General features: G+C 40.2%; 1 protein-coding gene across 1 annotated transcript in view; it reads right to left on the minus strand.

The window, feature by feature from the left end:
* NUP210L (nucleoporin 210 like) overlaps positions 1 to 5,496 on the minus strand; it is a gene marked incomplete at its 3' end in the record, with an annotated part of 73,725 nt that extends 68,229 nt beyond the window's left edge. The window contains exons 1-5 of the mRNA XM_079728384.1: positions 5,457 to 5,496; positions 4,486 to 4,579; positions 3,781 to 3,931; positions 1,801 to 1,933; positions 736 to 894 (exon numbers count right to left, since the gene is read on the minus strand). Coding sequence (XP_079584510.1) covers positions 736 to 894; positions 1,801 to 1,933; positions 3,781 to 3,931; positions 4,486 to 4,579; positions 5,457 to 5,481 — 562 coding nt within the window. The 5' untranslated portion in view covers positions 5,482 to 5,496. The remainder of the gene's footprint in view (positions 1 to 735; positions 895 to 1,800; positions 1,934 to 3,780; positions 3,932 to 4,485; positions 4,580 to 5,456) is intronic.
* Positions 5,497 to 15,047: the final 9,551 nt, after the last annotated feature.

Genomic DNA, 15,047 nt, shown 5'->3' on the forward strand with positions numbered 1-15,047 from the left:
TTAGTTGTGTCAAGCGGGGGCTGCTTTTTGTTGCGGTGCGCGGGCTTCTCATTGCGGTGGCTTCTCTTGCTGTGGAGCACGGGCTTCTCATTGCGGTGGCTTCTCTTGCTGTGGAGCACGGGCTTTAGGCACGTGGGCTTCAGTAGTTGTGGCACACGCGCTCAGTAGTTGTGGCTTGCGGGCTCTAGAGAGCAGGCTCAGTAGTTGTGGCGCCCAGGCTTAGTTGCTCCACGGCATGTGGAATCTTCCCGGACCAGGGCTCGAACCTGTGTCCCCTGCATTGGCAGGCGGATTCTTAACCACTGCGCCACCAGGGAAGCCCAAGTTTAGCGAATTTTTAAAAATTACTCTCAATTTAACAAATATTAATTAAGTAGCCACTTCAGACAATACCATCTTTTCTCAATTATTCATGTGAAAATAGGAAAGAACAAATTAAATAACATTTACACAAGTTCCTCCAAACTGTTTTCCCCAGTCTCCTATTTATAATTTGATTGAGGTTGCACATAAGCTCTGAAGTCAACAGATTCCAAGTTCCAACTACTCTTCTGTACCTACCCTTTGTTAGAAATTATGACAAAAATAATTTATAGTGCTTTGTTAAAAATAGAACCTATAGAAAATAAATATAGTAGTATTATAATCATGCTTAACTAATTATTTTACCAAGGAACATGTATAGCATGCTCAAGGAAATATAGATTGGCAGCGAAAACTTGAGCAAAAGGATACTTTTATGGATAAAGACAAGGTTAGTGTGGCCCAGTTGGACAGCAGTCACCATGGCTGTTTTCTCATCCAGTAAAGCCACTTTCCCAGGAAGAGACACATTACATGAAACTCTGTGGTTTTGCAATTCCAGTGTATAATGTTCCAGGGGAAATTTCACCTCTGTAAGACATGAAAGATACATAAATGTAACGAGGGCAGCCATTCCAACGGACAATGGCGTATTGTTGGATTATAAGAGGAAGCAAGTCTAAATAAGAGTACAATCTGCTTTTAATTTCCCTCACTATGATGAATTTCTACATGTAGCCATTTTGAGGAGAATACTATATAAGTTTATTTTTGGTATTGCTTATATTCTTAAAACTCAGTGAACTGAGAGTAGGAGGAGGGATCCTCACTAAAGTAAGTAAAGGACTAATGCTAATGGAGCAAACGCACACTTTATAAACTCAGTGGGACTTTGGGGGTCAATAGAGTATTAAGTTTTTTTAGTTAATGAACTGAGTTTCTCAATAAACACCTTTTGCAAAGATCATTCAAGTCCCTTCTGGTAAAGTTTCTTCACTTGCCCTCTAAAAGCTAGTAAACTTTTGGTTGTTGTTTTAATAGACAATACAGATGTCTATGGGCACTGAAGTTAAGCAGCATTAGCCTGTTTAAGACATGGAGACTATCTCTGCTCAGTATTAGCTCAAGTACAGCAATTAAGGAATATAGCTGATCTTTGAACAATGCAGGGGTTACAGGAACTGACACACACCCCCCCCAACCCCTGACCACCACGCAGTTGAAAATCCGCATATTAGTCAACCCTCCGCAACCCCAGTTCTGCACTCGCGCACTCAGCCAACCACACATCGTGTAGTACTGCAGTATTTATTGAAAAAAATCCGTGTATAAGTGGACCTGCACAGTTCAAACCCGTGTTGTTCAAGGGTAAACTGTACTTTATCACAAAATCTAAAGACAGAGAGAAGTATTTTGCATACATAATGTGGAGCTGCTTCTCTTGTCAGCAGAAAGGATTTGGGAAATGTTAGTCTTAGGAAAAGGTAAGATACTTACCTGTCATTCTTCCCTGAACCATTTTTGCAACTCGATATTTAATATATGCTCCTACTAAGAGATAAATATCATGGGATGGTATAAGAAATACATTCTCTAAAACAAGCAGAGGTATCAATGCTGCTGCCACTTTCTAAAAGAAGAAAGAAAAAAACACAAAGTTTCCATAGGCAAAATCCTCAAGGTCATCTTCCTCGTTAAAGTTTACTTTTAATAAGTTTCTTCTAAAATATTTTATCAAGATTTAAAAAATGCTTTCTTAATCACAGATCATAATTTCAGTTAGCCTTAAAAAGTGATCATGGGACTTCCCTTGTGGCGCAGTGGTTAAGAATCTGCCTGCCAATGCAGGGGACATGGGTTCGAGCCGTGGTCTGGGAAGATGCCACATGCTGCAGAGCAACTAAACCTGTGTGCCACAACTACTGAGCCTGCGCTCTAGAGCCCACAAGCCACAACTACTGAAGCCCGCGCACCTAGAGCCTGCACACCTAAAGCCCGTGCTCCGCAACAAGAGAAGCCACAGCGATGAGAAGCCCGCGCACTGCAAGGAAGAGTAGACCCCGCTTGCAGCAACTAGAGAAAGCCCGTGCACAGCAACAAAGACCAAACACAGCCAGAAATAAATAAATTAATTAATTTTTAAAAAGTGATCATGTCAGCTCGGTGCTTTGTGACCACTTAGAAGGGTGGGATAGGGAGGGTGGGAGGGAGGGAGACGCAAGAGGGAAGAGATATGGGAACATATGTATACGTATAACTGATTCACTTTGTTATAAAGCAGAAACTAACACACCATTGTAAAGCAATTATAGTCTAATACGGATGTTTAAAAAAAGTGATCATGAATATTAATACTATATTAAATTTCTAAGTCACTCAAACAAAGAATAGAAAATGACAAGCTTTCTAAAGGAGAAGAGAAGGTAAATAAAAAGGCACTATGCTAAAATGGAGAAAGGTAAGACAACGGTATGCCATGGAAACTCTTTTAACCAACTTCCAGTGAACTGAATTAGATTAAGTTACTCTATATCCCTTGTTGAACGTATTGATTCTTGTGAAGGCTTACCCAATACAAGGTTAATAGGCTGCTCTCTAGATGTCCACACACCTTCCTGCCACTTGAATTAAATGCTTACCAAAAGACATTTGTTTTTCCCAACGCTGTTTATGTCAGTTGCACTTTTAATTATAATTACATTAAAAAAACATTATATGAAAAGAGTTTCTATAAAAATTTAAATGTTTTGAAAAGAAGTTAAAGGTAAGCTGCTAAAAGGTACTGCTATCAAATTAGGTGTAGGTGAGAAATGTAAAAGACTGGGGGAAAATCCTTGAAAAATATAGAATCCTGCACTCAAATTGTTTCACACCTGTGTAATTTTTCACTTGACCATAAAATAAAATGAAAAATGAAAAAAAAAGAAACTAGAAGCTGTAATTTATGCAAGAACAAGTATGTATATTTCTAACCAGTGAACTCACAGCCAAAGTTCTTGGACCTACACTTCAAAGGATTGGTGAATAAAATGCAGTTACATGTTTTAAGAGAAAATGTCAGTTGTAATTGGGTAATAACATGTCTAAGGAAGACAAGTTTTGTTTTTTTGTTTTTTTTTTGTTTTTTTTTTACGTGGACCTCTCACTGTTGTGGCCTCTCCCATTGCGGAGCACAGGCTCCGGACGCACAGGCCCAGCGGTCATGGCTCACGGGCCCAGCCGCTCTGCGGCATGTGGGATCCTCCCAGACCGGGGCACGAACCCGCATCCCCTGCATCGGCAGGCGGACTCTCAACCACTGCGCCACCAGGGAAGCCCGGAAGACAACTTTTAAAAAAAATGTTTATCCATTTCAAATGACTTTTTCAATTGGCCCAAATCATATCAGGTTAGAGGGCTTCTACTAAGAAAAACATAAAAACTATATATTCCATAGGCAAGACTATTAAATGAAAGTTTATAGCACAAACATTTTACCTTATAGAATGGTTCAGAAATTCGAACTTTTACAACAGCAGCACCAGTTGTAACCCCAGACACCAAAATCATATCTCCTCTTTTCTCTTCCTTTTCCATCTCAGCTATATACACAGGGGGAGAATATTCTGCTTCAGAGTATTTCAAAATCCTAAAGAGATAAAATAAGGTTTGTTTCTAGTAAATTAATGAGTCTTCTTCCAAAAGGCTCTGAGAGACTTTAAACATAATCTCTTCAATGTCTATATAGTGTCAAAAGTTTTAAATTTCCACAAGGACTAGATAGAAGAAAAGTACTTAATATGCTTCTGGCTAAAACTGTTGTAGGACTAAAACTTGCATTGTCTGAGAGCTATTACTTGGTACTGAAGACAAAATTTCATACTATTATCCACTCACTGTATTTCGGCATGCGTAGATAGCTTGAACAATAAAACTGGCAGAAGATACACCTGACAAATAATTGTACAGTCCTGAGCTCATGAACTCCTCTGCAGTGGCTCAAATTAAACTATCATAAAGGTACCTGAATCCATGCCATATGTCATTCTACCAAAGACATTTCCCCCTGATAAATTTATCTGTTCCAAAAAGTTCCAGATTGAAAGATTATCAAAGCCCACACAAATGATTGCTGTTCAGTGTGGTACCCAAAGGCAGATGTCTCCTTCAAAGTCAGATGGTTATGTTTGATTTCAAGGTTACCTAATTTTGCTAGACAGTTCTTCTCTTGCTGATTCATTATCCTGGGCAATGCTCCACTCAAACATCATCCCTGCCAAAGTACTAAAAGTATTTCCTGTAGAGCAAGCCAAAAGCAGACAAGACAGAATCACATATTCAAAAATATTCAGGTATCTTTAACAAGAAAGGGAAACCTAACTAGAAAATTATTTTTAGGCTTCTTTCATTAACAAATAGAAGCACTATCATTAATGAATTAAAACACAAATACCAGGAAGACCCCTACACAAACAATGTAAGTACTGTTGTCGTATAAGCCTTCTAAAAGTGAAAAGGATTCAAGCTGATTAAATTCTGGTTGACAAAATTATGGCACTCTTTCTGTTCCTTTCAACATAAAGGCCACCTTATAGTCTACCTCAGGGTTGACAGGTATCTCTAAATCCTGATCCCTTCAATAAAAATTTTTATATAAACTAGAGTTCAATATTTCTAATACATTAATTTTTCAGATTTAAAAAATCACTCTTTACTAGTTTACAAAGAAAGAAGCAATGCATTTAAATGTTCTTTTTTTTACATATTATATTAATATAGTATATTAAAAGCATGTAAAATCAGTCTCAAGAAAGATAAACTTAAAATTATAAAACTTTTTCACAGGTTTACACTTAATTTTCCTGGCCTATAGAAAGCAGACTGATCAAAACAGAGCTAAAAATAAATTCCAAAAAATATTCTTAATTGTTGATCTAGGGACCATTAAAACTCAGTGGCAGGATCTGGATTTTAATCAGGAAATTTTAATGAAAGTATGTAGCTAATACATCAAACCATACTCAGAATTATTAATTCCTCATGCACATGAACTTCATATGAGAAAATAAATATTATTTCCAATCTACTTTTATCTCTCAAATTGCTGTTTCCAAATGCTAAACACAAAGGTGTTTATTCTATTTAATTTTGTTGAGTCCTTTGACATTCTTTACCTTCAGCATCCAATGCCCTCACCATCAGTTCCAGTGGTGAATCATCTACATAGAGTTCCCGGGTTCGAGATATAATTTCAATGCTGTCTATCACATCAACCTTAACGTCACAGCGCAGTTCACGGTCAGTCACTACAATGAACCCCAAAACTGAGAACTTAGTTCAACAGGTCATGAATCTTTTAAATGTCTCATACATTCAGGAGCTTATTCTAAATACTAAGAAAAAGAAAGGCTGTAACAGTTCCTTTCAACCTGTGGAAGAAAACAGCATAGCAACAAAATATAAAAGCATCTGTTTACAAAAAGAGACACTAGACTAGTGATTCCCAAACACTGATCTATAATGATGTTTTCATTCATCCATGGAAAAATAAGAATTTTAAAACAGTAATAAAATTAAATATATTCACTTCAAAGGAATATACTTTATCCTTACATTCTATATTACTTTTTAAAAAATTCATTCATTCATTCATTCATTTTTAGCTGTGTTGGGTCTTTACTGCTGCCTGCGGGCCTTTTCTAGTTGTGGTGAGCCGGGGCTACTCTTCGCTGCTGTGCGCGGGCTTCTCATCACGGTGGCTTCTCTTGTTGCCGAGCACGGGCTCCAGGCACGCAGACTTCAGTAGTTGTGGCACGTGGGCTCAGTAGTTGTGGCACACGGGCTTAGCTGCTCCATGGCATGTGGGATCTTCCCGGACCAGGGTTCCAACCCGTGTCCCCTGCATTGGCAGGAGGATTCTTAACCACTGCACCACCAGGGAAGTCCCTGTATATTACTTTTGAAGTGTTAAAAAATTTTTTTAATGAAATTATGGTAAGAGTAGATTTTAAAAATATATTTATTTAGGAAAGTAAGAGGGTGGCAACCATATGTCAGTCCTGCCTGCCAATAAATTTTTCTCTCTCACTTTCTTTCTTTTTTTTTTTTTTTCCCCTGGACCGTGAGATTAAAAAGCCTGAGAATCAGGGGCTTCCCTGGTGGCGCAGTGGTTAAGAATCCACCTGCCAATGCAGGGGACACGGGTTGGAGCCCTGGTCCAGGAAGATCCCACATGCCGCGGAGCAACTAAGCCCGTGCGCCACAACTACTGAGCCTGCGCTCTAGAGCCCGAGCGCCACAACTACTGAAGCCTGCGTGCCTAGAAGAGCCCATGCTCCACAACAAGAGAAGCCACTGCCATGAGAAGTCCCTGCTCGTCGCAACTAGAGAAAGCCTGCGCCCAGCAATGAAGACCCAACACAACCAAAAAAAAAAAAAAAAAAAAAGTGAGGAAGGGGACTTCCCTTGTGGTCCAGTGGTTAAGAATCTGCCTTCCAATGCAGAACACACGGGTTCGATCCCTGGTCTGGGAAGTATGATCCCACGCGCGGCGGGGCAACTATGGCTGTGTGCAGCAACTACTGAGCCTGCGCGCTCTACAGCCCACGCGCGCCACAACTAGAGAGAAGCCTGTGCGCCGTCACAAAGATCCAACACAGCCAAAATAAATGAATAAAATAAAGATGTTTAAAAAAAAGATAAGTGAGGAAGGAATGAGGGAAAGAGAAAATCATCATTAGAACTCTACAGTAATAACTGCTACAGTCAAGATTTATAGACAAATGCAAAAACTAGTGGATGAAACTTTAAAGAGAAACAGGGTATATCAAAGTATCTCCCCCAAATATTTATTAGTTACTGTGGTGGTATTTAATGTATGTCCACAAATTCTTTGACACACCTCCCTCCAGGAGGTGAAGATTAATTTCTCTTCCTTTGAATGAACGGAACTTAGTGATCATTTTTAATGAACAGCATATGGAAAGAGAAAAATGGTAACTTTCCAGTGGATAAACCTGATAGGCATTACCTTAACCAAGTGATCAAGGTTAAAATCACTAGTGATAAGTCATGTTGATATCATGTACCCCCTGATATAATGCAGTAAGAAGGCCTCTTCACTTCTGAGGTTTTCCTTCTAAAAATCTATAACAAGAAAAGTGTCAAGGTCATGAAAGACAAAGAAAGGCTGAGAAACTGTCACAGATCAGAGGAGACTAAGGTAAGATAACAATGTAGTTTAGTAATGTGGTATCTTGGAGTGAATCCTAGAGCAGAAAAAGGACATTAGTGGAACATTAGGGGAGACTGGGTGAAGGGTATATGGGAAATTTTTGTACTATCTTTGCATCTCTTCTGTAAATCTAAAATTATTTTAAAATAAAATGTTTAAAAAATTAAATTAATCTTCTACTTGATTAACATTTAACTGAAGGGACTTCCCTGGTGGCTCAGTGGTTAAGAATCGGCCTGCTAATGCAAGGGACACGGGTTCGAGCCCTGGTCTGGGAAGATCCCACATGCTGAGGAGCAACTAAGCCCGTGCGCCACAACTACTGAGCCTGTGCTCTAGAGCCTGTGAGCCACAACTACTGAAGCCTGCGCGCCTAGACCCCGTGCTCTGCAACAAGAGAAGCCGCTGCAATGAGAAGTCCACGCACTGCAACGAAGAGTGGCCCCCTCTCACCACAACTAGAGAAAGCCCGTGTGCAGCGACGAAGACCCCATACAGCCAAAAATAAATAAATAAATAAATCACTGAATTAAAAAAAAAAAAATTTAACTGAAGAGCAGAACCTGAAATTAAAAGAATTGAAGACCAAGATATGAGACCTATGGACAAGAACCAAGAGAAGTTGAAATCTCACAGAATCTGCTAGTAGAATATACCATTAAGGAAGTCTTCCACGGATGGCAAAGGAAGGAAAGAAGGGTGAGCTTAAATAATATACACTAGATAATCAGGCATTGGATACTACAGCATCAATTAAATGCGAAATTAAATTCTTCTGTGGAGAAATGTGAAGCAGCTGTGACCTTACATAAATAATACGAAAAACCTTGTATACATAATGCCTATCCATCTGACTACTTCAGTAGCAGAAAGCTTTTCAATATAGGGGCATTGACCATAAAGAAAAAAAATTACCTTGTATGACATAAGTAAATTTAGAGTGATTAGGAGAAATATCAAACATTTAACTTACCTGCTTTTAAAGATAAAAAGAAACAAATAACTTTAGTAAATAATATAATGAATATTCTTATTTACATGTCCATATTACTTCAGGTTCATACAGTAATGAGGTAATAAAGAAAAATTTATGAGGCAGAGAAGAGGAGAGGTGATCCAGGAAGAAGGAAGGAGAAAAAAATAAGAGAATGAAGACAAGACTGAGAGAACCAAAGGGATGCAGTGCCAGAGGCAAAACAGAGGGAGCAGAAATAACAAATATTTCTGCCCTGATTCTCATTTTTATCCTAGCTTCCAAATCAACTCCTCTTGATTTTATGATTACAACCCACTGCAGCAAATAATAAGTATTTACTTAACGTTAACCACATGCTGAGCACAGTGCAAAACGTACTGATCACCCCATTCTACTCTCTCCACCGAAATCATCCAGTTGTCCAAACCCTTCCTTCATCCTCCATGTGAGCTTTTTTACCTAAAATTATACCCTCATCTCCAAACTCCTCTACCTGTCCTGTACCTAAGGTTGAAAATCTAGATATCCCACTACAAAGAGACATATTCATATATTCATAGACTACCTCTGGAAGGATACAGAAAAGTGGTTGTCTCTTGGAGAAATGAGATTAGAGATTTACTTTTAACTATATAAACTTATATATATATATATTTTATAACCTTTTATATTCTTTAAAGATTTTAGCAAAGGGAGGTAACACCTAGTCAAAACAAAACAAACAAAAAATCAAAAGAAATCTGGCACTCTTACCAAATAGAATATGCCCACCTTGTCTCTCACCTCTATCCATTTTCTCTGTCATAACCACTAATTTTCTTTACTACACTATCACCAAAAACATCATAAACAAAATCCTAAGCACCTAAACACCAATGGAGTGCTTAAATCTTTTAACCCTTACAGAAGCCTTATAGTTAGTAGGCAATTCAATAAATATTTGTCAAACAAATGAACCGTTTCTCTTAAAGCATGCTCTTCCCTTTCAAAATGTCCCTTCCCCCACCTCCCGTTTCACCGTACCAGTCAGTTCCCATTCAGATGAGAATGCACCTGGTAGGACACCAAGACTGCCATTCATTACTGGGAGTCTCCATCACCTATTTACACAATTGTATTAATAGCAAAATTGGGAAAGTTGATTTGAAAGATATTTAACTTTGGAATACTTACAAGTCAGATGAAACAAAGCTGAGAGCCGGATTTGACATTTTCCCTAGCAGTTATGTGAATGAATCTTTCAATATCAGAATGAATTCATGTAGTTAAGAGTAATTACATTAAAAATAGCATATGTGACCAAAGCAATGCTTTTTTTCTGACCTTGATATCCTTCTCTATCTATTGTAGCTGCCCTGCATGATATGGTCCTCAAAGACTCTCATCTTTGAGATCTCATATTTCATTGATTCTAAGACACTCATTTTTTTTACATTTTAACATCTCTGAAATTGGGATTTTATAACTGATGACATCTTAGAATTGTCAGCCAGGCAGCAGTCATGACATAGTTGTCATTGACTGCATATGTGAGAACTTTAAAAGGGCCAACATCAAACTTGCAGAATGGCTATTAGTAGTTGGAAGAAAACATGGTGAACAATGGTGGAGCACTCTTTTTCCTTTGGAACCAAATGGTTAAAGAGACAGGGTGGGAAAGGTGGTGACTCAGATGTGCTAGGAACCTTTTCAAAGTTGGAGACAAAAACAGACCAGCTCTATATAATTGCAAAGCTAACTTATGAGCCCAATACTAATACCTTTTAGGTGGTTTTGGTTTTAATTGATTCTTTTAAGAAATTCTATGTCACTAACAGTCTCGATGGCACAAAAGACGATGTTGTGGGGATAAACACAGACACTGATGATTCCCAGTCAAAAAATGATTCAGATGAGGCAAAATGTTAAATTTGTCTTAGGAATATTTTAACCAGTTAATTTTATTTATATTTTCCTTTTTATCAGGCATGAGAGTGATACATAATAAAAATAACCATCTAAGTCAAAGAATTCTTCAGTAGATATAAAGTAAAAATTCTAAGTGAAGAAAAGCATAGTTTAGTTGGCAATGTTGTTCTTTCTTAGTGGTGCATTAAAAATAGCTTTACAGGGGGCTTCCCTGGTGGCGCAGTTGTTGAGAGTCCGCCTGCCGACACAGGGGACACGGGTTCATGCCCCGGTCTGGGAAGATCCCACATGCCGCGGAGCGGCTGGGCCCGTGAGCCATGGCCGCTGAGCCTGCGCATCCGGAGCCTGTGCTCCGCAACGGGAGAGGCCACAACAGTGAGAGGCCCGCATACCGCAAAAAAAATAGCTTTACAATAGATGGCATCTTCAATAATAAGAAATATGGTATACCAAACGTCTTGAATTTCTCTTTAAGAATATAGTATAGATATATAACTTATCAAAATATTTAAAAGCCATACATTGGGACTTCCCTGGTGGCGAAGTGGGTGAGAATCCGCCTGCCAATGCAGGGGACATGGGTTCGATCCCTGGTCCAGGAAGATGCCACATGCCGCAGAGCAGCTAAGCCCGTGCGCCACAACTACTGAGCCCCCGTGCTGAAATTACTGAAGACCGTGAGCCTAGAGCCTGTGTTCCGCAACAAGAGAAGCCACCACAGTGAGAAGCCTGCCCACCACAACAAAGAGTAGCCCCTGCTCGACGCAACTAGAGAAAGCCCACGCACAGCAATGAAGACCCAATGCAGCCAAAGATAAATAAATGAAAAAAATAAGTAAATAAAAATAAAAGCCATACAGATATTTCTGGCCTATCAATATGACAATATCAAGTGCCAGAAACTCAGGGATACAAAGAGCCCTGCTCTGATTTTGGATACAAATAATATTTCTCTTTTTTTAATTTAATTTTATTTATTTATTTATTTATTTATTTTTTGGCTGCATTGGGTCTTCGTTGTGGCACACGGGCTTTCTTTAGTTGTGGCGAGCGGGAGCTACTCTTCATTGTGGTGCGCGGTCTTCTCATTGCGGTGGCTTCTCTTGTTGCGGAGCACAGGCTCTAGGTGTGTGGGCTTCAGTAGTTGTGGCACACAGTTTCAGTAGTTGTGGCTCACAGGCTCTAGAGCGCAGGCTCGGTAGTTGTGGCCCACAGGCTTAGTTGCTCCGCGGCATGTTTGGATCTTCCCGGAGCAGGGCTCGAACCCATGTCCCCTGCATTGGCAGGCGGATTCCCAACCACTGTGCCACCAGGGAAGTCCCACAAATAGCATTTCTTAAGCTGCTCTGGTCTAAAATAGACTACTGCAGTGCTTCCCAAACTTTAGTCTGTATGAGAATCACCTGGAGAGCTTGTTAAAAATACAGATCCCTGGGTTCACTCCAGAGATTCTGATACAGCAGATCTAAGGTGGGGCCTGAGAATTTACATTTCTAACAAGCTCCCAGGTGATGCTGATGATGCAGATGCTAGATTCATAGATGACACTTTGAGAAGTACTAGTTTTTATACTGCCTTTTGCCTCACTCAAGACCAACCTCAGACCTTAACACCCAAGCTAGTTCTGATAAATAGTTCCTTCCTTTCACCATTGGTTCAAACAACCAGAGTTTCCACTCTGTATCAGGCACCATGCCAGGGGCTGGATGTACCAAAAAAAAAAAAAAAAAAAAAAAAAAATCACAGAATAGGATGCCACAATTGCAGGAACCCTTTTTTCTACCTCATCATTTGAAGCCAACACCGTCTCTGTTAACCATCTATAAAAGATATCAGATTATTCTACTCTTGATGAACTGTTACATAGTGTGTTTTGTCTCAGCATACCTATCTCTCGAGCAAGAATAATACTGCTGAGGCGTATTGGTTGGGTAGATTCAGCAATGAGCACAGCTTTTTGGGAACATAAGGTGCCATTTTCATATAAAGGCTCAACAGTTACTGCATCATGATGGGTGGAATGCCTGCCAGAATAAAATACATAAGAGTATGAAATAAGAATGTGGGTTAAAATTAACTTTTGGTATAACATAGATTCCTATAGTTTTTCCATGTTACATACTACCAGGTGTATTTAAATGATTCTTTAAAGTAGAAACATTGCTTAGGGATACAAGATTTAAGTGGGAGAGGCTGGTCAGAACATTTTCCAGTGATCCCTTGTGCCAAGTTACATTCCTCCCTCAATATTTAAAATAAGATTTTTACTTTCTTCCCTCAGTATATAAAAATAGGATTGATGTTGTTTTTCCAAAAATGAGAGACCTGGCTTCTCACACTCTGAGGAATGGATTTCCTCCGATCCTAGAAACTGGGCTGCTGCTTTCTAAGGTGGAAATGTTGCCCAAATTATGAGGTGTGAGTCCAACTCAAAATACAATTTAAAAAATCATTAATATTTTTAGATGGATGGAAGGAATGGCTTTCAATGCTAGATTCATGCTTTCCATCATCCTCAGTCAGGAAATAAATCACAGTGGACCATCATATAAGCCTGATTCCCTTGTACTTCCTCATAAAATGCGAGGTGAACTTCTTACACTCTGGACAAACCTTAGTGCTTCTCTTAAGTGATGGTAAAGGGAAATCTACTCCAATTAGGATGAGCCCTCTGATACTTTGGAACCCACTTCCGTTAGGTTCCCTCACACCTTAGGGAACCACACCACCTATGTTTGGGTCCTCTCACACCAGAAAATCATGTCTTTCCACCACCAGTCAGAAAGTTATCCCCCCAGAGTTGATTACCCCAAAGTTGAGTGTACACTTTGAGAGGACTCTCATATAAGGGGGAAACATAATATTACAGGCAGATCTCATCTCCACCCAAAATACATCTTCTCATATTACAAGAAGTTTATACTTCATGGTGTCTATGCCTCAATTCATTCATCTGTAAAATGGGAATAATAATATTTCATAAGACTGTAAAAACCAAATGAGTTAACACATGCAAAGTGCTTAGTTATGTATGCAATAATTAGTTGTGTTTTTACACTGAAAACCCCACTTTATTTAGTTTGTAGAGAACTCACAACCTAAGCCTCTCTAGCCTCTCAATAAATTTCCTCACACGTTGGGAACTCCCTCTCTAGCTGTTTACACTGAAAGTTCTTCGCACTGGGTAGCCATCAATGCCTGAGGCCTCCAACACGGGGCTTCCTTGCGCCCTGATAGATGTTCACACAGTGACTACCCCTCCCAACACACAATAAGAAGGCCAGTCTCACACCCTAACTGCTCATATAAGGCCCCACACATAAGCTGAAGACATCCCACACAACGAGGACAGGCCACTTCAGAAGGGCTGGCCACTGCACTCCCACTGACACCCCACTCCCAGCCCCTAGGGGCAAGGGGCTCTTCAGGCCGAGTGACCGCAAAGCATTCCTGTGGCGTCTTCGGTTGAGGAACCCCTCCCATTCTTCCTGGGTGGCGTTGGGGGTGCATACCCTCGTGACCCTCCACCCCTCACCAAGTGTAGCAGCCCCGCTGCGCCTCCAGCAGGAAAGGAACCCGGCCTGGCTCCCGGCCAAAGGGCAATAACACCTGTGGCACGTTAAGTTTGTTGGCCCGGGTTCCAAGCAAAAAGAGAAGCAGCAACAGGAGGCGCTGCAGAGGCAAGCAGAACAGCCCGTCGCTTCGCGGCCCGGGTGGCCCAACAGCCTTCATGGCTACTGCCAGCTCTCGGTTCCCGCTCAACTACAGCCGCCCTCAGCCCCAACTTCAGCCAATCCGCAGGCTGGACGTCATCAGGAGGCGGGCCCTCGTTCTGCGGGGAATTATGGGAATGTTTTTATGAAGCGCTCCAGCAAGCCGTTGTGGAAACTGAACGGCACAAACCCAGCTACCCACTTAAAGGGCTACTTTCTTAAATATTGAGTGGCAGATTTTTTTAATAGTAAAGAACAAGCAGAGCAGTCTAAAAAAATAATCTCTCACAGCTAAATTTCTCCTTCTGTTGACTACTACGTGTTTGGCTCCTAGAGCAACTCCCCGCCCCCCCTTTTTTGGCAATAATTTCCAGTCAGCATCGGCCCGTACATATAAACGGAAAAAATTTTCCAGCCTCTAGTATAAACAGCTGGACTTTGTCAAGGAAGCTGTCATTTTTACTAGGAAGTCAGTTTCATGTCCAGCCTCAAGGCCAGAGTGCAGGAAATGCCAGGCACTGGCATCTCACAGGCAGCTTAGAAAGCTATCCACTCACGCTGCCTGTCTGTAAGCAAATACTTTGAGATCACCTCTTGTTAACTTGTTTTCTCTAAATATCCAACAGAGTATCAGCTCGAAGTCTGTCTCAGGACGGTTTACTAAAACCACAAATGTATAAGAGTACGTAATCCGTGTCATATACTGTTGAAGTTGTTTAGGGAGCAGAGCCTAATAAATCCACATTTATAAGAAAGAATACAGTTGTAAAGGAGATGTATAGCTCACCCTGAAGATGCCAGTGTTAAGTAACCTGTAAAAGGTCCGGCACATAAATATTTCTAATCTTCACATTTACCCTAACAATACATATTATCTTTATTTTACAGATAATGAAACTAAATGACTGACATCAGAATACACAACTAGGGATCT

The sequence above is a fragment of the Hyperoodon ampullatus genome (genome assembly GCF_949752795.1).
Source record: "Hyperoodon ampullatus genome assembly, chromosome: 2".
Classification (NCBI taxonomy): Eukaryota; Metazoa; Chordata; class Mammalia; order Artiodactyla; family Ziphiidae; genus Hyperoodon; species Hyperoodon ampullatus.